The sequence below is a fragment of the Notolabrus celidotus genome, chromosome 21, assembly GCF_009762535.1.
Source record: "Notolabrus celidotus isolate fNotCel1 chromosome 21, fNotCel1.pri, whole genome shotgun sequence".
NCBI lineage: Eukaryota > Metazoa > Chordata > Actinopteri > Labriformes > Labridae > Notolabrus > Notolabrus celidotus.
In genome coordinates, this window is record NC_048292.1 from 9,086,202 (window position 1) to 9,109,458 (window position 23,257).

Genomic DNA, 23,257 nt, shown 5'->3' on the forward strand with positions numbered 1-23,257 from the left:
CTGACTGAATGTCCAATGAAAGAGACAGACGCACCGCGCATGCGCATATACATTCCAGATGTGTGTTAATCTTTGAAGGATTAACTTCTGAAGGTTTATCTCTGTGGGTAATTTGACAGATAAAAACTACACACTTCCCTCACTTCACCCAGTAGGGGGAGCCATGTACTCAGACTTGTGTATGCTGAAAAGAAAACACGACTCATTTGAAATCCTGAAACCAACATTTATTTCATTTTTTTAAACTTCATTTGAAATACAAAATATTTTGCAATATTATATTGTAGAGTAAACCATTTTGACAGCCGTTCATGCTTCTCATAACTTCAACATTAACCAGAATGTCATATTATATCATATCATATACTGTATATCCTACTGTATGTTCACCAGTCACTAGAATTTGTCTCCAGGGTATTCACACTCCAATGTGCCAGTCTGTTTAACTGTCTGGGCCGGCCATCCTTCTGTATGCTCCAAATTACAGATTTATCTTGTTTTTCAGATGCACACACTTAAAAAGGATGTCAGTTTCATCTTATGTCTTGTTTACGACTACATTGCTGCGTGCTGCGTTCACGGACCAGATGTGGTTCAAACCTGGACTCAAGATGTGTTTGAAATGGTACATCCTGTTTAAGTGTGCATCTTTTTATAAAAAATACAGAAAAGGTGCGTGAACTGTCAGAGACAGAAACATTACAGGTGTCACAAGAGCTCAGTCACAAGTTAAATAATCTCCTTTGATACCTGATAGGCGGCTAAACATTTGAGCTAGCAAATTCACCTGACACGTTCAAAAAAAAAAAAAAAAGAAAAAGGGAAATTTTCACAGCAAATGAAAGAGTGAAAACTGTAAATAGTCTCATCTCACGCAACGCCATTTTTACCCTTCTACCCATAATGCAGCAGGGTTGATTAAGGCCGAGCTCTCACCTCTGACCTCAACAAATCTACGCTCAATTCAAGCCATTATTTACAAAATACAACAAAAATATCTACACGTTGAAAGCTGACGCATCGCAAACCTAAAAACTTGATGCAAGTTATGATAAAAGTAAGATGTGGAAATGTTTTCTGAAAAAAAAAAAGAAGTCTTGTATCTCCTGCTGGGAGTAGGAGTGGACTGCTGGACACACATCAGAATCATAGACTGTTATCCATGGAAATTGAAAGCAAAAGGATACACAACGCACGCTGTAACACAGTAGCATGCATGTGCTTCACACACACACACACACACGCACACACACACACACACACACACGCACATCCCCACACACACGCTCATGCACCCAAACATTCGCACACAAGCTTCATTCATTTACAGTAATAGAAAACTCACCGAGTGCTGCCCTGACGACAAACACGGACAGAAGGTTAAATGCATAAACCAAAAGTCACCAGTGTGTTTACCGTTCGTAGTGAAACAAGCAAGTCATATTTTCATTCACATTAACAGATAACACTTGTTTCCACATTCAGTATCTTTACGCAGATTTACGACCCATCATTTCTAAGTGCTACCTGTAACAGGAAGTCCCGCCCTGATAGTGGTCTGTGCCAGATGGTGAGTCTGGTTCCTGTTGGCAGTTACCTGGTGAGCAGGTTGGCAGTAGTTGGGTGCTGCTGAGCAGCGGCTCCTCCTCAACATGAATGGGCTTGACATGGAGACATCTCGTGAGGCGTTCATGCTCTGACCAGGTTTCCTACACATTTCATCTGCCTCTTAATCTTGGCTGGATAGTGGGATTTGGTTGTCTGTTTAAATGCCTGTCTATGTTTGAGTGTATGATTGTCAACAAGGCCATAACAATCTAACTGAAAAGTACTCCTCACTTGAAATGCCAGTATTGTACTGTGAAAAGCTCATTTTAAAGTCTGTATTTTACAGACTTAGAAACAATTGTTAGCCCACATTATTAGCTGTAACTAGCTTGCAATAAATGGTCTTGTTTTTAAATGACTTAATGAACAACTTTTTAACATCAACAGATCCCTTAAGAGCTTTTTCCCCATGACTTTCAAATGTTGTTTTGAATATGTGAAAAGCCTTATAGTGGCACAAGAGTAATGTGTGTAATAGTACTTTGTATGCACTGTATTCATGTTACATGTGTGAGGAGGGATGTATTTGTATGGATCTGAGTCACTGTTCTCTACAAAGGCACTAGAAACCGTGCTGAGAGGTTCTTGATCATAACATCTTTTCTCTTTTCTGCCAAACTAAATAGCAGATAAGTGGAAGTGTTATTTGAGACATCATCCAGGTAGCTTTTAATTCTTACAATACCGTGATAAAGTAGAGGAAAACCTTGCACAGTGGCTCATGAAATGAAGTGAAAGCACTTGACAGTGACAACGGATCGATCACACCTCCACTTGTGTTTGGTTAGTGCTCAGGAAGAACAAGCATAGGGTTGGTATTGAGGAACAAATTGTGAAAGAAAAAGCGGGAAGAGCAAGCTTGAGAAAACCAAAAACAGGCCGACTGGAGTAGATTTGGGAGTTCTGGCTGGCTGGTGTGATAAGGAGTGACTCGAAGCTGAGTTGAAAGTGTTTCTGGCCAGGTTTCCAAAGACTACGAACGGACATCCCTGACCTTAGAATATAGATCTCTTCTTATTCTATTACATATGTACAAACAGTTCATCTGTCTAAAAAGACAAACGCTAGCGTCTACTTTGTGTCACACATCTCACAGCCGTGTCCATGGAGACACTGCTGCCATTTTTCTCTTTTTATCAAACGCCATTGAACACTTGAAAAAAATGAAAAACAACAAGAGGCATATCCAGGCGTGCACCATATACAGTCCCAACACGCAGCTCAGATCTGGAACACTTACATGAGGGTGGTAAAATGCATAATAGAATCATGATATTTTCATGCAGATGAGTGTTATTTGATGCATATTTGCCTGCCTGTGGGTGGTGTATTGTACTAAGATAAAATATATATTTGGATACATGTTGTAGGATGTTTGCAAAGATCATATGGCACTAACACACACACACACGCACTTGGCCAAACTTCAGCTCAGTCTGAGTGGTAAAACTCTCCCCAGTACATTCCTTCTGCTTCTTCTGTATTGCTTCCTCTCTCCTTCTCTCTTCTCAGAGTCCTCTCGTCCCTCATCTCTCACACTTTCTTTGAATGGTCATGGGGGATGTGTGGTCATTTCCACGCTGAGTGTGTGTTGATCAGAGGTCACAGTGTGACAGGGGGCTGAAGATGAGGGTGTGTCAGCAGTCTTAGTGACAGCCACCATGGTTAGAGGAAGGCGTCCACATCGACTGTCACCTTAGCAACTGTCACCAGCGAGGCGGTGCCTGTGGTCACATTTGCCAGGGTGACAAGGAGCGGCCGTAGCAACCGTCGCAGCCAGGCCACTGGCCGTCGTTAGACAAACGAGTTCATGGCGTTGACGGGCGACGGGGCCTCCGAACTCTCGTTGCCTTCGTGAGTGTCTTTTTCTTTCTTGCCGCTGTACTGGCCGATGAAGGAGCCGTCTTCATTAAATTGTCCATCCCCACCCTCCCCGTAGTCCACCAGGCTGTCGTCACTCTCATCACGGCGCACCGTTCCATTGGACGGCGTCCGGCTGCCCTTCAACGGCTTGTGGTCCTCTGTGTCACTGTGAAGGATGGGAAAATGTCGAAGGTAAATTCATTAAGACGATAATTCATTCTTTTTTTGTTTTTTATCGCAGTGGTCAGAAACCCTTGTGTTACTCAGAGGACAGGGTATTATTCAAGCATCAGGGTATAACATGAGGGGTCTAGCTTTTCCACTGTACAAAAGCCGTGTAGCCAAATCCAAGTCAAACAGAAGTCTGCCTTAAAAAAATGGCAAGGGTACTCACTGGTGTCTTCATGTGAAAGTTAACTAACCATTAAAGAAATTCCCATTGCTTTCATTTCATAAATATGACTATATAGTTATGTTTATCCCCATTACTGTGCCAAACTGTATTTTGTCATAACTTAAAGTGCCAAAAGATGGCATCTGCTCATCATACTGGAAAATCTAGCTGACATCTGACTTCGCAAGAAAGCAGCAAAGATGTGAAGATGAGGCCATAGCTTTAGCCACTTAGCAAATAGCTACAATGCACCTCAGTCAAATCTACCAGACAAATACCAGACAATAAACATGTAACATTCAGCTGTAAACATTTGCAGTAAGGGCATGTGTCCACTAAGAGCATTCTTTTGCACTACCAGCTCCCATTTATTTACACAAAACCAATACTGCTCAGTGTTTTCTGCTCAGTGTCCTGAGGGCATGAACACCCTTTGTGTCAGCTGTTTTGTGTAGCTGCACAGCACACTCTCAGTTCATATTGGTTCTATTTTTAGAACACTACCAAGCTTGTGATTGTCATTTCTCCAATCAAAATTAATCGACAGGACTTGTGATATCAACTTTGTCAACAACAATGGTGGAGGTCAATACAAGGAGAAACCAACTTCATACGTTTTTTTGACAGTGCAGTTGCCAGGTATAGCGCTGCTGCTAATTTTCTTTGTAAAATTCCATTAAATTAAAGAAAATATGAAGCACACAGAGCATTTTAAAACAGATACAATATTCACTACTAACAGAAGCAGAAGTGGCGGGGACAGCTTTCCTAACCTGGCAACATGCCAGTAAGATGTGCTCTGAAATTGAGGATGTGGGACCTACCAGCACAAGAAATGCTGTAAGTGGGCACAGGCCCTAATACTGGCTATAACAGTGTTTCCTAGGTTTTTGGGGCAAGCCTCAAGAAGTCACTTGATGAACTGCAGTTTTTTTTCACTTACACTGACTTCATTTTTCAACAACAGAGGTTGCTGCTTGGGCACAATCATTTTCAATGCCAATTTTAATATTTTCTCAGTAAAAGCCTTCTGGCATTGATTCTGGCATTGACTATCATGCGGGCCTCTAATTTGAGTGCTTGGAAGTGTTGAGTTTTTGCAAACAATGCAATATTGTAACTTCAAAAGGGTATATCAGAGTTGATCAAAATGATGCCATGTTGGAAAAGATGTCGTATTTTACTGATCAAACAGAGCTAATAAGAAAAAAGGGTGAGCCTGGAAAAACAGACCCGATATAAATGAATACCTGGTACCCTCTGCATTTGAAGTGAAGATCATGTGCATAATAATGGGATACCTAAAACATTGTACTTCATGCTTGTTGTACAGTGGAGCAGCTCAGCTATATCTATTGATTATGTGAAAATGATTTAGGTGTTAGTGTTGTTTCAAACATCATTGCTGTTCAGATTTAGGGTTCGTGACCACTGCTAGAGAGGATTTTACAAATGCGTGCTGTTCAGTCTTGCAATACTTTACCTTCATATACAAAAACTCTGCAATTGAATCATCCAGTATGCTTTCTGATTACATGCAATGATCAAAAATGCAATCATACTTTTCCACTAAAACCTGGAAACATTAGTGTGTACATTTAATCTAGAAGAACAACCTGTTTAAATCAACAATATGCAAGCTCTGCAATCAGAATCTCATGTATTAACTCAATTTTCAGGCTCAATGCAGTTCTATTAATAGAAATCAAACAAACAAAGCTAGAAATGTAAGAGTAGTTTTTAATTAAGTGTTACATTTTAGTGTCTGATGATATAATTGTTATGTTATTAACTATGTCAATGGTTAAAATGACATAGTAAACCAGATCAGTTGATGTGCTTTCTTCTTGTTTTAGTTTCACTGAAGTCAGTCATAGCTTACATGCATGTTGGATTTTACCACATCTCGTCTTACCTCTCTATAGACCTAAACAAGCCAAAACAAAGATAAGAATGGAAGCACACATGAAAAGCAATTCACAAGCCACAATGAACGTCTATTCTTTTTTTTAAAACAGACAAAACAAAGCATGGGTACAGCAACATTTAGAGCACAATGACAGTAACATTACATCAAAAACACAGTTCATTCATTCAAAGCAGCTACTTCATTTAAAGCTGCTGTTGGTAGTCATGGAGTAAACATCTGTTCAGAGAGAGGGACTTTGAATGTCAACACTATCCCTCCCAACCAGATTTCCTCTTAGCCCCCCCACACAGATCGGTGTGCGCAAACATGATAGTGCCGGACTCATAAACCAATCGGAGGATGTAGTAGGGGCCGCCCCTTAACCAACCAGGACAGAGGATTGGAGATTAGCCATGATTGGTCCGTCATAACGGGAACGAGGGGAATAATAACAATGCTTGATACAAATTCATTGGAAAACGCAGATATTTCGCAATAGTTTCAAATTACTTCACTTACCGATGAGTACCGATGTGTATTATGACCTTTTCTCCAAACCCAGCAGAAAAAAAAAAAAAAAGTTTTTTTTACATCATTCCTACCAACAGCAGCTTTAAGAGTAAGTCAGTAGATCTGGATGAGGAGAAATAACGTTGGTTGGTGGCGAAGGAAAAAGTATGGGGGAGGTAGAGTGCATAGTCTCATTTAGTGAGGGTGTTTTCTTGCCTATAGGCTTCTTAAGCTGGCACTGCCTTCCCCGTCCTGTTCCTAGCCTCTCTGTTTTCTTTCTTTTTTACTCTCTTTACCTCATTAGAGTGAGGGCATAGGGGGAGGTAGAGTGTACAGCCTTACTCAGCGAGGACGAGCTACAACCCAAACAAACCCTGACTCTGCTCTCTTTCTAGCATCTTGCAAAATTCTCTTTGCTTTGTCTCTTTTCTCTCCTCTCTTTCCTCATGCAAATGGGAGAGTGAGGGGAAGATGGAGCATACAGCCCAACCCTGTGAGTGGGGCCTCGTCAAAACAGGCTTCTCACCCTAGCTCTGCCTTCCCTGTCATCTTTCTAACATCTCTCAACAGACTGCTCTATTTTCTTTCTTGTCTTCTTTCTTTGCTCATGAAATAGGGAAAATGGGGGAGGTAAAGCACACAGTCTAAGCTCTCACCCAAACAGGCATCTTGCCTTGTCTCTGCCTACCTTATCCTCTTTTTATAATCCCTTTACATGCTCGTCTCTATTTTTTCTGGTTTATTTTTTAATGTTTGGGTTGAGTTCTGGGATGCTGGAGTTAACTGTTAGGCTTCCTCGAGGTGTCATGGGCCGTACCTAATGAAACACTGGTGAAGAAAGGTGCCCACTTGATAACTGTAGTGATATACTGGCTCTTGATTCCATCTATCTTCACGCTTTGGTGTTTGGGGACATAGGTGCCATATGATGGGTTATGTGGAAAATGTGATGAATTACTATAATGGGATTTGTTTTAAGTGTATTTCTAGAACAGTTAGGATACAGCTATCTAAGCCAGACATGAGTCTACTTGTTAATATAGACACGTTTAGTATGATATTACGCTTATGTAGATTAGATGGGAGGTGTGTAGTGAGTTTTAACACATAAGGGAGGAGCTTGTGTTGCCTTGCCTCTATGGAGTGTTTGGTAAAGGAGTCTGGTGTGGACAGTGTCTCCTCAGCCTGGTCAAATGTTCTACGTACAAACAGTCAAGTCAGGACAGGATGAAGAAAACAATGTGTGATGCAGCCCTAACTTTTCTGACTTCAAAACAAGTCTCACCTGTACTCTCCGAACGTCCCGTCATCCTCCTTCATAGGCTGGATTTCTGGGTCTTGGTGAGCGTCTTCTTTCTCTTTCACTGCAGATCACACAATGTTTTCTTTTTAATTTTCCAGTGATGCATGTCAGAATAATTAAATGACAGTATGCAGGTTTTAAAGCCTGGATTACCTGGATATTTGCCACCCTTGTTCCTCTTGATAAAGCACACTATGAGGAGGACCAAGATGAGTAGAGCGATGGCACACATCAGCCCAATAAACCAGCCCTGGGTGGCAATGTCTACCTGTCGGCTTGGTATGGCTACACACGAAGAAGAAGGGAGTAAAAAAAGTGAGTCTTTCTGTGAACAAAGCTCAATCCAGGCAGATTAAAGGTAGGAATCTTGATGCTGAACAACACTGACATTAACACAGGCTGTGAACAGAAGAATTAATTTTAAAAAATTGGTTAATTTGTGATGATTGGCGCTGGGAAGAACAAAAGGAAAGAAAATCAAAAGTCAGAACAGTAACACATGGACCCCGTATTAATGATTGAATCTACATGGATTATTAATGATTTAATTGACACTGATGTTATTGACATGCACTAGGCCAATTTGCTGGCATCATGCTTGAACACAAACCGGCAAACTTATGGTTGTGCGGTACGTACATTCAAGTCTGTATCTAGGTTTTATGTCTAATAACAGAATGGGGATGGGAAGACGAGACGATAAATTAAAAACATAGACTCCCATCCCAAGGCATGCTGCCTCACCTGGCACTGTAACCAACACCTCATCTGTCTTGTGGACCGTTGGGTCAGCCGGGTCTCTAGCTACCACCCGAACCTTATACAACGTCCCTGGCTTTAAACCTTTTATCATATGCCAGTGTGAACCGTTTACCAACTCCTTTTTCCAGTCCTCTTTACCTAGAACAGGTGTGGTGGATGGAGAGGGATTAAAACAGAGTCCTTTTGAGAAATACTTGTATGAGTGATGATGTGAGGTTATTACATTGAATACAAATCAAAGCCTTACTGTTTTCTACACTATATTCCACATAAACATTCTTATGGTGTCCAAAGTAATCCCAACTGATCACTGCACCCTCCTCTGAGACGGACGTGTTAACTGTGCCAAAAGCAGGGCCTACAGGTGGCGCTGAACACACAGGAGAGAGAGAAAATCAAGGACTTGTTTTCCAGAATGTATCAGATATTCAAATTCAGAGGAGTTTCTCAGTTATTTCATCTGAAAACAAAAATCAGAGTGTGGGGAGCTTAATTAAAGGTCCGATCAGATGAAGATGTGCAGTTTACCAGGATAAAGCAGGAGCACAAAAATTAACTATAGCTCAGAGGATTCACTTAGTTTGAAACGTAATAATCAGAGCTTTCCTTTTTCTCAAATTCATGTTGATATGTATGGAAATTATTGCACTCGCTTGAGAAAAGTAAAGATCTGCTCTGTTTTTTTTAATTAACAAGATACTACTTCCTTGAAATCTCAATGGTAGCTCTCACTTAGGCCACTCAAGGAAACAAACAGCACTGACCATTCGGTTTAATCCAGTGTTATTATCATGTCTTTAAGTAACATGGTATTGTCAACCTGTGGTATCAGTATGAGTTTGTCGATGTAAAGTTCATTCTGATCCGCAGTGTTTCTCCGGGGTCAGTGGAGCCAATATGGCATGCTTCATGGATATAAGATAATAGATCTGAACAAATTCGGACAGGCTGTGTGGCAACTAAAGAGATGACATGGTGAATGCTTAAAATGCTAGATAGCTACCCATGTAGTGCAAATAAGGCACTGTATCTCATTGATTCAGAAAAACTGCAGCAGATTCCTTTGTTTAATACTTTTTTTCCTTGTAACTCAGATAAGGTTATCTTGTTGATTCAGAAAAATAAGGGATTCCATTTTTTTTAAATTGGAGGTCAATTAAAATTACCAACATTTAGCCGATTCATATAGTATACAGTGTGCCTGTACATATCAATGTGTATGAAAAATAGGTAAAGGAACATCTTTCATATGTACCTCCACTTATAATCTCTAATCTATATTCTCCTTTTACATTAATACATACATCCCAATACACATGATGTGAGTTAGCAGTTCTTGGCGTACAGAGTGAGTGTTGATTTAGGTAATGGTTTTTATTTTTCACTTGTTTTATTACCCACAGCTGCTATAACAATGAAGAAGGCTGATCGTATCTTTGAAAAATCAAATATGGCTCAGTGCATTCCCTCATAGTTTCATACTGAAACAAAAATACACAAACTACTGTTAACCTCAGGTGTACTAGCAGCAGATTTTTAAGAGTTGAGACACAAAAAAAGGAATTTGTTCAACAGTTCCCTTTCAATTCTGCCTTAAAATGTAATCTGTAAATATTATTCAAGTGCACATAGCAGCAGTTTTTCGTGTAGTGTCACCATCCTTCTACGACACAGACACAGATATGTGCAGATAGCTGCCAAAATGGCCATCTCAGCAAGGACGTATGACCATAATCTTAAAATAGCCAACAAAGGTCAAATTAGATGAGACAGCTTACAACAATAAAAATAGAGATTATGATGTTTTATGACCACATTTTGAGTTCCTGTTAAAAATCTTTAACTTGAGACTGAGATGGACCATTTTCAGCAGGACAGATTATGCGTAGATACAAAGGGGGGAGTTAGAAGGCGACACAGGGAGTGCTTGTACCCTTGTGAAGAGGGGGGTGCGGAGATTGAGTGATGGGGGAGGTTGGGTGTGGGGGCTCTGTGAGGCCTGAAAGAACACGGAGAAGAGTGAGACAACACATATACCCAGCGTGGTAAAAACTGCAGAGACAGTGACTTACATAGGATTTTTTCGACTGACATGCTGAGCATAGCAGCATGCATATCATTGAAATCATACTACTTATTTATATGCTACATTATTTTCTACTGTAGCATCAGCAGGTTTATAGAATGTGTTAGAACTGAAACTGATGAGTTCACAAGTATCATGCGAGTAGCTTCTAATGAAACCTGCTTCATTAGAAGAACGTAGACAGACGGGGAAATGACTGCAGGCACAGCTTTCAAAAATCCAATATGAAATCTAAACTATGTCGCTGTAAGTGCAACCTACTCTCTCAGGGGGACACAAGCATGGTGGCTTGCAGACGCCATGGAAGTCAAATATAAATCTCACTTATTAAAACATGCTAACTTAGTAACATGCAGGAATAACTGGGTGAAAGATGCTATTGATGCTAAGCTTGTTTCTGTTTCTAATACTTGATGGGTATGTTTAACATGCAGCTGCTTCCAGTGGCAACTCGGGTTACCTTTGCCCGCCACTACAGTGGGCTGAGTATGAGCTTTAAAGAGAGAATAGAGGGGAAAGAAACAGAGAAGGTATAAGGTGTGGACATCATTGTTTTATCTTAAGACCCATAGAAATCAGTCTCAGTTGCTCTTTTTCCCAAAAATCCTATTTTTTTTAAATCTTTTTATCAGATTGTAATTTTAAATGAAGCTAAATACAGCTAAAAGGCTCACCAGTGTCCATGACAGTGAAGGCCTCCTCTGTGATGAACGGGCCAGAGCCCTTGATTGTCTTTGCACTCAGGTAAAACTTATAGAGCATGCTGGAGTTCAGGTTGCCCAGAGTGATGGAGGTCTCATTGGAAAGGAGCGTCATCACTTTGAATGGGCCCAGTTCATTGCTGTTGTTGACTGAAGAGAAAAAAAGGCGGATGATGGTAAAAAAAAAATATCACGGAGGAGTGAGAATAGAAATTCAACACTGTGCAAAACCTTTGTTGGGCGGCTATGTGGCCTACCTGGTTGGTATTTCAGTGTATATCCAGCAAGGCGTCCATTGTTGTTTGCTGGTGGGCCCCATTCCAAAGTGAGTGAGTCCAAGCTGGGGTGTACAGCATTCAGGAAAGACGGAGGTCCTGGAACTAGAATAAAAGACAAAAACAAAGTCAAAGCGGGATGTCGTAAAGAGAAATTGTGGTGCTCAGCATTTATTAGAGGTTCCAGGTTAGTTTCTAGGGTGTTAAACGCTGTTTGCTCTGTAGCTGAAGAGGTCTCTTATAATAATAACTAGTATTTTCATATAGCGCCTTTCCAGAAACCCTAGGTCGCTTCACAGGCTCAGGTAGGGGGTCTGGGGGGTAGGTGGGGATAACACTATCTAACGGGGAAAGACCTTGAGGAAAAGGTGTGTTTTGTGTTTCTTAAAAGTGTCCAGGGTTGGGGTGCTGCGGATATCGGGAGGGAGAGATTTCCACAGAGTAGGTGCTGCCACACTGATTGCTCTGTCCCCAAAAGTCTGCAGCTTAGTCAGTGGAGGTGAATGAGAGTGGGGGTGATGCCAGCTGCCAGGGTTCTCACGCACACCCAGCCCTGGCAGCTGAGTTCTGCACGTATTGGAGCCTGTCCAGGGCATTGCTGGGTACCCCGAACAGGACTCCATTGCAGTTTCTGTGGAATGGTAGCTAATGAAGGGCGAGGGATGCTAGCTGCTTGATATGTTTCAGAGTTTATTTCGACTAAGTACTTCCAAGTAGTTAGTCTTCATGTTAAGTTTGACATGAAGAATAATTGCATGAGTCTAGTCACCCTTACCCTTATTCAAATAATAAAAAAGTACTACAGTACATTGCACATTTTCATGTAGGAATAAAACATGCAAAAAAACTAAACTCAATGCATGAAAAATGATGAATTTCTTGATGCATTATGCTAGATAGCACAACAATAACACTAGCCATACACACCTCCCTCAGGCGTCTCAAATGTCTTGCTGGGACTAGGGGGTCCCTCTCCCTTGCTGTTGAGGACCCTGATGGAGACGTTGTAGAGGCTGTATGGCTGGAGGCCCGGCAGACGTCCATCGGTACGATTCCCACTGAACTTCAAAACCTGCTCCTCCTGCTTCTCGGTTTCTCCTTCTGTCTCATGCAAACCTCGCTCACGACTGTAGTACACCTGGAGGGAGAACACAAATGGCCATACTCATAAAGCTTCCTAGTACAGAGAGTGACAAGTTTATGGGAACATTTATAGAATCATGACATTGTTAGAGAATATCTCTGCTATTTTGGTCTTCTCTCTAGTAAAAGATGACTTACTAGACTTAATATGAGCCTCGTTCACCTGACAAGTCCACACAAATGTCTTATTCCAAGATATTAATAGCCAAAAATGAGGCCTGAATGGCTTATAATGAGTAACAAAAATATGGCAATTGAATGAGAAAAAAGTACACATCAAGTTTCTTGAAATAAGAATGTCTTCATTCCAAGGAAAAATGATTTAGGGAAATGCTTTCACAACTGTCAGCATGTAAAGAGGCTACTGTGCAAGTGGGCGGTGGTTTCAATCACTTTGTAAGCAATATACTCTTAAATTACAGCTTACAATTCTTTTAACAGAGATGGTTAGCAGATAAGATAGCATTCATAATTACACAGTGTCAGTCTGGATTTCACCGGCTTGTGTCTGCTGTCACTAAGAGAGAGTATATTTTTATTTTCAACCAATCACAGCTTTTGACAGAATGCGTCACACTTGGCTACAGAGCGAAGCACGCCTTCTCACTAAGAGAAAAGTGTCCGCCCCCACCTTTCTGGGAAAGTTCCTAAATCACACCTAAGCTAAGCTAATACTCCTTTCTAGAATTTTTCTAAGTTAAGTTAGAAACTTTCTGAGAGTCTGCTCAGAACTCTCTTGAGAGAACCTTTAAAACTGATCCTTGTTTGAACCCACAGCTTCCAGGTACTGTGATTATACTTCAAACTTAACTTAAGAGCCTCATGTTTATGACTTTAAACTCAGACTCAATTACTGACAGAGCACAGTAGTGTATGCACTTGACATGGAACAACAGTTCCTACTTAGTATGTATAAGAAACACATGTTAACACATGGTGAAAGCACTATTGAAACACCCTTCAATACGGCTGACCAAAAGTATTGACATAATTAAATCAACCACACGTTTCCTACAGAAACTGATATTGGACTTGTTTAATCCAATTTAAATTTGAACATTGTTTGAGTTTGGCAGCATGTTCAGGTCTTTGTTTTAGGATCAGCAGCGACACACTAAATGTGCTGTCTTTAGGATCAAAAAGGGGACCAAGTTTCCATCCATTACAGTCAACAGCGAACACTCTTCAGTAAATACTTTGCTGATTTGGCTTTCCACATTTAAGGGAATCAAAGAAAAATCTGGGGGTTTTTTTGTTCTTTTATTTTCCTTTTTGTAGTACACTTTGGGGGGTTTGGTTGTATCTACAGGGCTTAATGTAGTGTCATTGGATTTGAACCTTATTTTGAAAGGTTGGAGGTACAACTTCCTGAGATGCTGGCACATTTGTCCCAACATCTCATTGGATAAAGAGGTTGGCATTTTGTGGAGTCTATATATAGAGGCTGTTCTTTCTGTCATCCTGTAAATGGCAGTGCTTGGGGCTGTGTGCTGAAGTCTTGGGGTTGAATGTAGAGCTAAATCTACAAAACATCAGATAGTGTTCTTTTTTCCCCCTCAAGCAAAGAAAGAGACATGAATTACAAATACAAATTTTATCATCAAGTACCTTGTATCCCTGTAGTTTTCCTCTGACTGAAGGAAAAGGCACAGGCTCCCAGTGAACCTCTGCAAGTGTGCTGTTGTGAACCATGACCTGAACACTATTGGGAGCAGACAGAGGCACTGCAGAGACAGAAAAAGTTAGAAGCAGTTCAGATTTAGACACAAGTCAGCAACAAACACTAAGCATTTGTCCTGAAACATCAATAGCTGAACTGAAAGATTTTGGTTTGTATTGTTTTGCCAAGCTTAAGTACATGGACTTCTAGTAAGTCATTCATCAACCACCAACAAAAGGTAGACGATTAGTTCACTCACAGTCTTCTCCTGAGTATCCGATCACTATCTCAGGCTCAGGGCCGCTTCCATACCCGTTCAAGGCTTGAACCGTGATCTCATACTTCACATAAGTTGGAGTTCCGGTCACGACAAACTGGGAAACATTGGCGACAGTATTTGAGGACCATTCCTCATTCATATCCTTCTGTCTCCACTGAACTTTGTACTCCAGATTGGGCCCATTGGACTGAAATCCTGTCAGTGGCTGTAAACAGAAATTTTAATTTAGGCTAAATAAATATTCGCTAAAATATTCTGAAACATCCAGAAAAAGAGCCACATGTTAAGCCTTGATATAACGCAGGCGTATCTTACTGTCCAGGAGATGGCAATGTTGCCAGGCTCACTTCCTGTCCCCTGAACATTTGATGGATTTTCATCCGGAGCTACAAAAGACAAAATATTACAATTCCACTGGTTAATATTTTTGAGTATTTTGCATATTGAAGTATGTCTCCTTCCTTTTTTTTTGTTAATGGGTGATCATCACCTGCAGGGTTGGTCCTGTATTGGCTTGAAGACTGGCTGGGTTCACTGTAGCCAACGTGATTTAAAGCCAGGACTCTGAAGGAGTAGTACACGTATGGAGAGAGATTCAACTGTGCTGTGGTGCTCATACCAGCAACCTCTGTGAGGTTAACCCAGACTCCCGGCTGGTGGAGAAGATCCTCGTATTGGATCAGAAACTCTGAGGAAGATGAGAAAAATTAGATTAGACATATTAACAATTAGGACAAAGGACAAAAACAAGAGGCATCTATTACTGACAGGCTGACTTAGGATTCTGACTTTTAAACAAGGCGAAACTCACACACATAACCACCACAGCTTCTAAAATAATCGGTCTCCCCACACCAAACCTCACAGACTTAAACCACAGGGCCATCACACGCATCGCAACCTCAATAGAACAGGACATCACACATCCACTAAACACCCACCTCATCCCACTCCCCTCAGGACACAGGTACAGAGCTCTGAGGTGCAGAAGGGCTAGCCTCGGCAAGGGCCTGATGCCTGCTGTTATAGCGAGCCTGAACAAAAGGGCTCGCTGAATCACACAACTCTGTCTGAGTGTTGATGTCTTGGTGGACAGTTTGTTGAGCCTACAGTGTATGTTCTATGTTTGTCTATGTCTGTGGAAATGCAGGAAGGTGCTGTGGAAAAGAATTTCCCCAAGGGGACAATAAAGTCTAAAGTCTAAAGTCTAAAAAAGAGGTGATCCATTTTTAAAAATAAGTAACCAGACTGTCCAAATTAGATTTTGGGAGTGAAACAGTGTTGTTCAATGGAGTTGCTGCCTTACATTAGAATAAGGTTAAAGAATTTCATACTCTGTGTGGGACTGTTGTGTTCATCTCCTGGGATCCAGGTGAGCTGAACGCCCCGCTCTGTCTGGCCAGTCAGTTCCAGGTCAGATGGAGGGTCAGGTTTCTCTGCAAACACAACAAAGAGCCCAAAAACGAATGAAAAATGTGAATTCAAGTCTTTGCAAATACCTTGACCAGGGAACTTTCGTTTTTTACTGATGTAACTGAATGCTTGTTGTATCTTAAATCAAACAAAAAAAGTATGTTTTCTTGGAAAAATTCCATGGAATAAAACTGCAAGGCTAACAGTGCTTTTTTTTAAACTATTGAGGACAAAGTTACAGTTAATTTAAGTGTTTTAACTTCATTTAATAATAAACAAGAGTCAATTTGTTTGTACTTTTATACATTATAAGATATGAAAACCTTGTTTCATATTATTATATCAAAGTAGGTGAAATTATTACAATCAAACCAATCACCTGAGCACCAGGCACACCCACACAGGTGTTTCCATTTCTGACTGATTAACCCTCTGCAATCAGTCAGCTGAGGAGAGGTCTAATCAGTCAGGCTAAGTGAAAACACCTGAGCATGAGTGAGCATGGAGCGGGTGTTGTTTTCAAAAGATTAAAAATAAGGAATAGAGAAAAAAAAGTGGATATGAAATACATCTAAAAGGAAAATGAAAGGGTGATTATGAAATAAACAAAAGCACAATATCAGAATTAAAATCAAGGTGAAATGGAAGCTACTACTCTGGAGAGAGCTATAAAATCCTGATTTGTGGACATAGTTTACCGTAGACGATAGCTGGAGTAGGAGTAGCCTCTGAGACAGCCAGAAGCAAGAGTAAATTAGAGGAAATTAGATGTTAGTGAAAGATAGAAACGTCAGAAAAGCAGGAAAAAAAACCTGAGATAATGTGACACTTGATTAGATTACAAGTAATGCCCCATGTGCCTGAAATTTGAAAGGGGTTAAAAAGGTGGCGTTGCCCTTAAATGAAGACAAATGGACTCATTTGCTCGTTGAGCTGAGTCATAAAAAGATTTATCGTCAGAGTGAGATCATTTTCAAAAATAACTGCTATCCTACACACTTATCACAGTCAAGAATCTTGTTCTAGAAGAAAGCAGAAAGTTGCACCCATTAAATTGTCACAGGTAAAAATGGTTAAAAACTTCTCTTAGGGAAATTTTGGCTGGAACTATGAGAATAACTGCAGCACTTTGACAATGCTTGGCATCCCCTTCTTCGGGACATGGAAGATGCAAACCCAATAACTGATAATTAAACATCACTGATGCCCACCCTTTTGGAATGACATCTGTAATATTCAATGTTTTTATGATTTCTTCCTTAAGAAGATTTAAACCAGAGTAAGTAGTATCAATGTAACACTCAACATTTCCCATGTCATTTTTACTTAAACTACCTAGCAGAAGCCTGAAATGCATATTCAACTCTGAACCTACCTACAACAGTCAGCATTGCACTGGCTGAATCCTGGTCCAGGGTGGTGTTCATGATGCAAGTGTAGGTCCCCTCATCTCCATCTGTCACATCTCTGATGGTCAGACTGTCTGTGTCCACAACAAACCTGATGGCAGAGAATCAAACAATGATGCCGCATTTACTTTCCTCAGAGTAAGACAGATGTTTTTGTGGTGTATGATATGTGCTATTATACCTCTCATCATCAGGCAGCTCTCCGTTGTCTTTGAGCCAGGTCATGGTGGGAATAAGGGAGGGGTCGTGTTTGACTTTACACTCAAACATAGCGCTCATCCCTCTCTGCACCACCTTGTACTCCGGCTGCTTCAGGATACGAGTGGGCTCTAAAGAGGGATTAAAAAAAGGATGTCATTGTTGAGTAAGAAACTTGACTGAGCTGCAAGATGGAATCTCTTTATGAGCTACTGCTTTTAGAAACAGGAGAGTTTAGTTGACACTGGTAGTTATCTGACCTTTGACCTCCAGGAACACATGGTTCTCCTTTATTCCCAGGTTGTTGGTGGCAATACAGGTATACTTTCCACTGTTTAGGGGCTGGGCCACATGGATCTCTAATGTGCCGTTCTCATGGATCACATAAGGGTCGCCATTCTTGATGCTGGTCTGACTGTCTTTGAACCTGGACAGCAACAGTAAAGCACATATGGTTTTAAATGGCCAGGAAATGACACCTTTTATTCTCACTGGTTTAACCCATTCAAAAATCTGTATGCATTTTAGGCTTGAAGGAAAATGTGTTGTTTACTCTGAGTTTTCAGTACTGAAATTAAAAACTTGATTTAATTCCTTAAGGCTTGATCTGAACCCCTTATTTAAGATCTAAATGTGCAAAATTATTTCAACATGGTCAAAGAAAACTCCCAACATCTGAACCTCACCATGTGATCACTGGTATTGGGGAGCCAAAGGAGGCACAGTGGAGTAATGCAGGATTGTTGGTGATGACCTGGTACACTCTGTTAGGTGGGGTGAGCACTCTTGGTGCCTCAGCTGTTGAAGAAGAAAAACAACGTTGGCATTCTCTGTGGCTGTTTTTGAAACTGCCTGCTACATAATACCTACTCATGCATTAGGCAGTACATGCTGCGTTTAAATTTAGTCTGTAGTATGACTGTTCTGTTCGATCTGTGTTGCAGTATGCTGAGCCAGACGTCACTGGATTTCCAGTTTGGGAAAGCGAAAGTAAACAACGGCCAAGCTGATATAGAAACTGCTTCTTTAGCATCCAATTATGATTTAAAAAGGTTAAGAAGTCGTTTATATGGAATTTAATAATTTCCACAGCATCTAAAAACTGAGTTCCCCCCGTCAAAAAAAGAAGAGAAAAGAAAAAGTGGAGTGAGAGCTGTGCATTGTGGGATACAGCACGCGAGGCAGACTGGTCCAATGCATACTGTGAAACTTTCCCGAACCAGTAGACATCCAGGGAGTTTTGACATACTGCAGATTTTGCTCTTGTTCACATACTACTTACTACTTACTGAATTTTGGCCAAATCAGTACGTTCTGCTAGTTTAGTAGGCGGTTTCGAAAACAGCCTGTCTCTCCACTCTCACAAAACCTGGACCGAGCATCAACATCTTTCTTTACTTTGGTGTCATGTGAAAGCATTGTTTGACTCACCAAGAACGTTGACAAAAGCGTTTGCCATCAGGTAACCAAACTCATTGGATGCATTGCACTGGTAGACAGCACTAGACCCTGATTGAACATTGCTGAGAATCACAGTGTCGTCCTCCACTTTCCGACTGTGGTCCTCTGGTGCATCTATCACAACACAATACACAAAAGAATCAGCATATAAGGAGGTGCATACAGTAAAATACACCTTTAAAGCAGCAAAATACATCTTTGATAGCTAGTAGTGAGTATGAGTCAGCATTTAGCTTTGAACACTAGTTCCTTGTTGTACTTTGGGTACACAGTAAGTGTGGGAACTTGGGTATATCATTTTACTCACTCTCTATAGATACCCCGTTGACAAACCAGGTGATCTTTGGTTTGGGTTCTCCATTGACTCGACATGTCAGGATGCCCGTCTCATTGGGGGCGAGGATTAGGTTCCTGGGAGCACTGACCCAGAAAGGAGCCGCTGTGGATGAATAAAAAGGGGGGGGGGGGGAGAGCAGGATTTTTGAGAAAACATCAACACTGACATCAGTTTTATTTCAAAGATGTTAAAATAGAAGAAAAAATAACTTCAACAAGAGAACCAATAGATAATATGAAAGGTAAACAAACAATATTAACTTACATATTCAACACAAATCAAATGACACATGTTTGAAAAGGAGTAAGTTCAAGTTTACACTTATTTATCTATCATCTTTTTAATATCTTGTAAAGGGAAATAATACCCACCACCCTGCACCAGTGTATAGTGAATGCTTCAGGGAATTGTCCTAGGATTCTAATTGGCATGACAGCCTGCTCACTATACATTATCCCTTGCGTTAGATTAAATTCCCACATACCTTTGACGTTGACCTTGATGATGTGGTGAGCAGTGCCCAGGTTGTTTGCGGCTGTACAGCGGTAGTCTCCACCATCACCTTCATTCACATCAGAAATTTTAAGTGTTTTCTTGAAGTTAGAAAAAGTCATCCTGTTGCTTGGAAGCTCTCCTCCATCCTTCTGCCAGGAGATCTCTGGAGTGGGCCTGTCACAGACACAACAGGATGTGTTTTTTGGGGCCTATTGCTGCATTTTTTGACTCATAGCTTTCTATCAGGTAGTTTTTTTGTGTGTGTGCACCTATACTTACAAGCCTTCAGCGATGCATTCAAGCTCCAAAGTCTCCCCTCTCAGAACCATCTTAGTGCTGGTGGTGCCCACCGGCAACATGAAACCAGGGCGACGCTCCCCCTCTGGGCTGTCTGAACATGTGAGGACACAATTAAATCAGAATCAAACCACACTTAATTTGAAGGATCCCTCAGAGGAGATGGGTGAAACCAGAGGGCTGATCATGTTCTCCAAGTGATTTAAGGGGATGGTGAAGGAGTGAGCGAATGATCCAACACAATGAAATGTATGATTCATTATATTTTGTTCTGATCTCACAGAAAGGAATAGATGTCTGTTTGTTGCTACGACAACATTAGAGAATCTTGGGTGGAAAGCAACCTGCAAGGCTCTCATACATTCCTTAGAAATTTCTTCATGGACAGATCTGAATTTATTTAACACATGAAAAATGATCCTCCTCCACTTCAAGAGCAAAAGCGAGCAAAGAGCCTCATTCACCAACCACTCTGAAGACATTTCTTTTTCTAACCCTCAGACAGTTAAGACTCTTAACATTCACCAATGTTTTTTTAATTTATTCTCAGGTGAGATTAAAATCTACAAACACTTAAGAGTGCACTTAAGCAGGTTTAAGTTCAGATATGTCAGGGTACAGTTGTTGATTGCGTCTTGTGAAGAACTTTTGGTTTGTGTCGATTTTGGCGCCCCTTATGGACAACGGCAGCACCTCCAATATCCTCTCTAGTCCCATACTCGAGGAGGCAGTGTTTCCTGCCTTTTTTAAACAGCCAAATAAATCACTCATGAAAATTTTCATTATAAAATGTTAAGTGTATCATCAGTGCTTCTTTTCCAATAAGTACCAGATGTCAGCTGTTATAAAGATATTAAAAATTATGATTGAAACTAAGTTAATCTTGTCCCTGATGATCTTGTTTGGCCTTATAGTTATTCAACATAGCTTAGTAATGCTTTTAAACAAACTGATTGTCAAATCAAATTCATAACCATTTGGAAATATGGTCTGCATTTCCTCTGGTATTTCATATTTTACCCCAGACTCGAGATCACAAAAAATAAAACCATCCAATGTATCTGTTTTTATTGCAGTGCTGATTATTAGAATCAAGCGTCCCATTTGTTTGGCTTCCAGTAGATTCAGATCTCCTTTAAAGCTCTTGTGGGGCATTTTTAGTTGGTCATGAAACAGACTGAAATTAATTCTGTTGCCTTTTTATGAGCTACAAGAGCAAATGTGAACATCAGCATGAAGGCTGAATATTCCTGCGTTATATAAAAGGTGTCAAACAGATCCTTTATATTATGTTTTCCATGGAAAAGATTCTCAATAAGTGATTTATTTACCTCAAAGAAACACTAATCAAACATGTACAAGAGAAGATTTGAGGCGTAAAAGGTACCACTTTGTCCACAGGGGGCACCATCATTTACATAAACCAAAGCTCCCCACTGGAGCTTTAAGCAAACCTTGCAATTGTAGTCTTGTACTTGTTTGCTTTTAGATTTTATTTTGGGTGTTCCCAACTTTTCTCTTCTCTTCTTAAAAGCCTGTGTGATTTCTGTGTTTGCAGTCTCATGTCCTTTAATGGGCATTAGAAGGGCGGTTACTTATACTTATTATGTTATACTCATAGACTGTATAAATAATGGACGTAGTATCCGTGACGTCACCCATCTGTTCCTGTTTTAAAGCCAATCAACAGCGGCAGCCATATTGGAAATGCGGAACTCAACCAGGCAGAGTGTGACGTAAAGAGGCAGAGTTTAAGCCTCTTAGCCAACAGCTATGTGTTCCCGACCAGGAGTCAAGTCATTCATGTCCTTATTTGGGCAAAAACTCGTAATCTTAATATCTTCTGAACCGTCGCGTTAGAAAAAAATTCACCCTCCATACAGTGTGTGCTGATAGAGAGATTAGCTTTGTAGGGCCAAGCCGTTTTTTGAACCAGGCTGTAAACATGTTCATTAATGCTGCAAAGATCGTCTTTTTTGAATTGGTGTCTATGTGGTTTCCGGTGTTTCTGCAGCCAGCCTCAAGCGGATTCTCGATGAACTGCAGTTTATAATACTTCTGCATGGGCTTCATAGTTTGAGACTGGAGGTTGCCGCTTGGTAATACTATAAGTTGTTTCATTAATCAATCTAAGAACACAGGTACAAACACTGAAACTCTTAACTAATTAAAGAAAAACTTGGAGAAAAGTAGGTGAATGAAGCCCAATGCCATTTCAGAAAACATATGTGTTGCACCATGCTTCTTATGAGGCCATATTTATAATCAGTGAGGGTGAGCTTGATTGAGCAGATAATTAAATCAGTTTGAATTAGTGTGTGTGTATACAGCGTGATTCCAGGGAGGATGCAGTTAGATGACATTCAGTGTTATGCATGCTCTGAAGGTTGCTCAGAGGCTTTAATGTCTTACCTGCATACAGAGGAAATCAGAGGTATTACTGTCCTTCCATATACTTGTTCCTTATCATGCAGTATGATTAAGTTATTTTTACATAAATCAACAAAAATCACATGTTTTTCTAACTGTCCATTTTCTTCAAGGAAACCCTTATAAGGTAAAAATGACAGAAGCGTAAGGGAGCAGTTTGTTACTGAGGAGGGGATTTAGGTCATTAAAAGGTGAGTGTGTGTCAGGTGTGGTTAGGTCGGGAAGTCAAAACAGGACTGGGGTCACACTGACAGGGCTGAGTGGGATATAAACCAGCAGCACTCACCACTATAGAAATCAGTGATATTGTACATTGCAGCCAGAGTCTCATTGAATGTTTCCACTGCAATATAACAGAAAATTATAAACATGCAAAACTAGAACAGAAAACAGACAGTGTTTCAAAACAATGGCTCTATCCAGTTTTTCTACAAATGCATTAGCTTGTGAGAAATGCATTTTGAAAACACAGGATGTGGGTTAAACAATACAGTTGCATAACTATGACATTGAGATATGACTACTGTAGGTGAAATCATACTACAATGTCTTTAAAGCTCAAACTAGAGGGAAAATGCACAGATAATCATGTTAGGCGTAGACAGGTTTGCATGTACAAAACTGGGACAAACATGTAACACAAAGACAAAAAAAGAAAACTTCTGAAAATCTCAAATATCTGAAATAGTCTACTGAATGAGATAAATGTCAAAAAGCACAATC

At 40.5% G+C, this 23,257-nt stretch overlaps 1 protein-coding gene across 2 annotated transcripts in view; it reads right to left on the reverse strand.

Moving 5' to 3' along the window:
- Nucleotides 1-212: 212 nt before the first annotated feature.
- The window catches only part of nrcama (neuronal cell adhesion molecule a), a 73,169-nt gene continuing 50,124 nt past the window's right edge, over nucleotides 213-23,257 (reverse strand). The window contains exons 9-31 of one of the 2 annotated variants that reach the window (XM_034674101.1): nucleotides 20,087-20,198; nucleotides 19,797-19,981; nucleotides 19,283-19,414; nucleotides 18,946-19,089; nucleotides 18,201-18,312; nucleotides 17,775-17,941; nucleotides 17,498-17,645; nucleotides 17,283-17,407; nucleotides 15,829-15,930; nucleotides 14,985-15,182; nucleotides 14,810-14,880; nucleotides 14,474-14,699; nucleotides 14,163-14,278; nucleotides 12,339-12,549; nucleotides 11,394-11,516; nucleotides 11,110-11,286; nucleotides 10,283-10,348; nucleotides 8,597-8,719; nucleotides 8,332-8,487; nucleotides 7,741-7,872; nucleotides 7,570-7,648; nucleotides 5,781-5,792; nucleotides 213-3,637 (exon numbers count right to left, since the gene is read on the reverse strand). In XM_034674101.1, the coding sequence (XP_034529992.1) occupies nucleotides 3,403-3,637; nucleotides 5,781-5,792; nucleotides 7,570-7,648; nucleotides 7,741-7,872; nucleotides 8,332-8,487; nucleotides 8,597-8,719; nucleotides 10,283-10,348; nucleotides 11,110-11,286; nucleotides 11,394-11,516; nucleotides 12,339-12,549; nucleotides 14,163-14,278; nucleotides 14,474-14,699; nucleotides 14,810-14,880; nucleotides 14,985-15,182; nucleotides 15,829-15,930; nucleotides 17,283-17,407; nucleotides 17,498-17,645; nucleotides 17,775-17,941; nucleotides 18,201-18,312; nucleotides 18,946-19,089; nucleotides 19,283-19,414; nucleotides 19,797-19,981; nucleotides 20,087-20,198 (3,152 nt within the window). In that variant the 3' untranslated portion in view covers nucleotides 213-3,402. The remainder of the gene's footprint in view (nucleotides 3,638-5,780; nucleotides 5,793-7,569; nucleotides 7,649-7,740; nucleotides 7,873-8,331; nucleotides 8,488-8,596; nucleotides 8,720-10,282; nucleotides 10,349-11,109; nucleotides 11,287-11,393; nucleotides 11,517-12,338; nucleotides 12,550-14,162; nucleotides 14,279-14,473; nucleotides 14,700-14,809; nucleotides 14,881-14,984; nucleotides 15,183-15,828; nucleotides 15,931-17,282; nucleotides 17,408-17,497; nucleotides 17,646-17,774; nucleotides 17,942-18,200; nucleotides 18,313-18,945; nucleotides 19,090-19,282; nucleotides 19,415-19,796; nucleotides 19,982-20,086; nucleotides 20,199-23,257) is intronic. The other variant, XM_034674102.1, reaches the window with a different exon arrangement.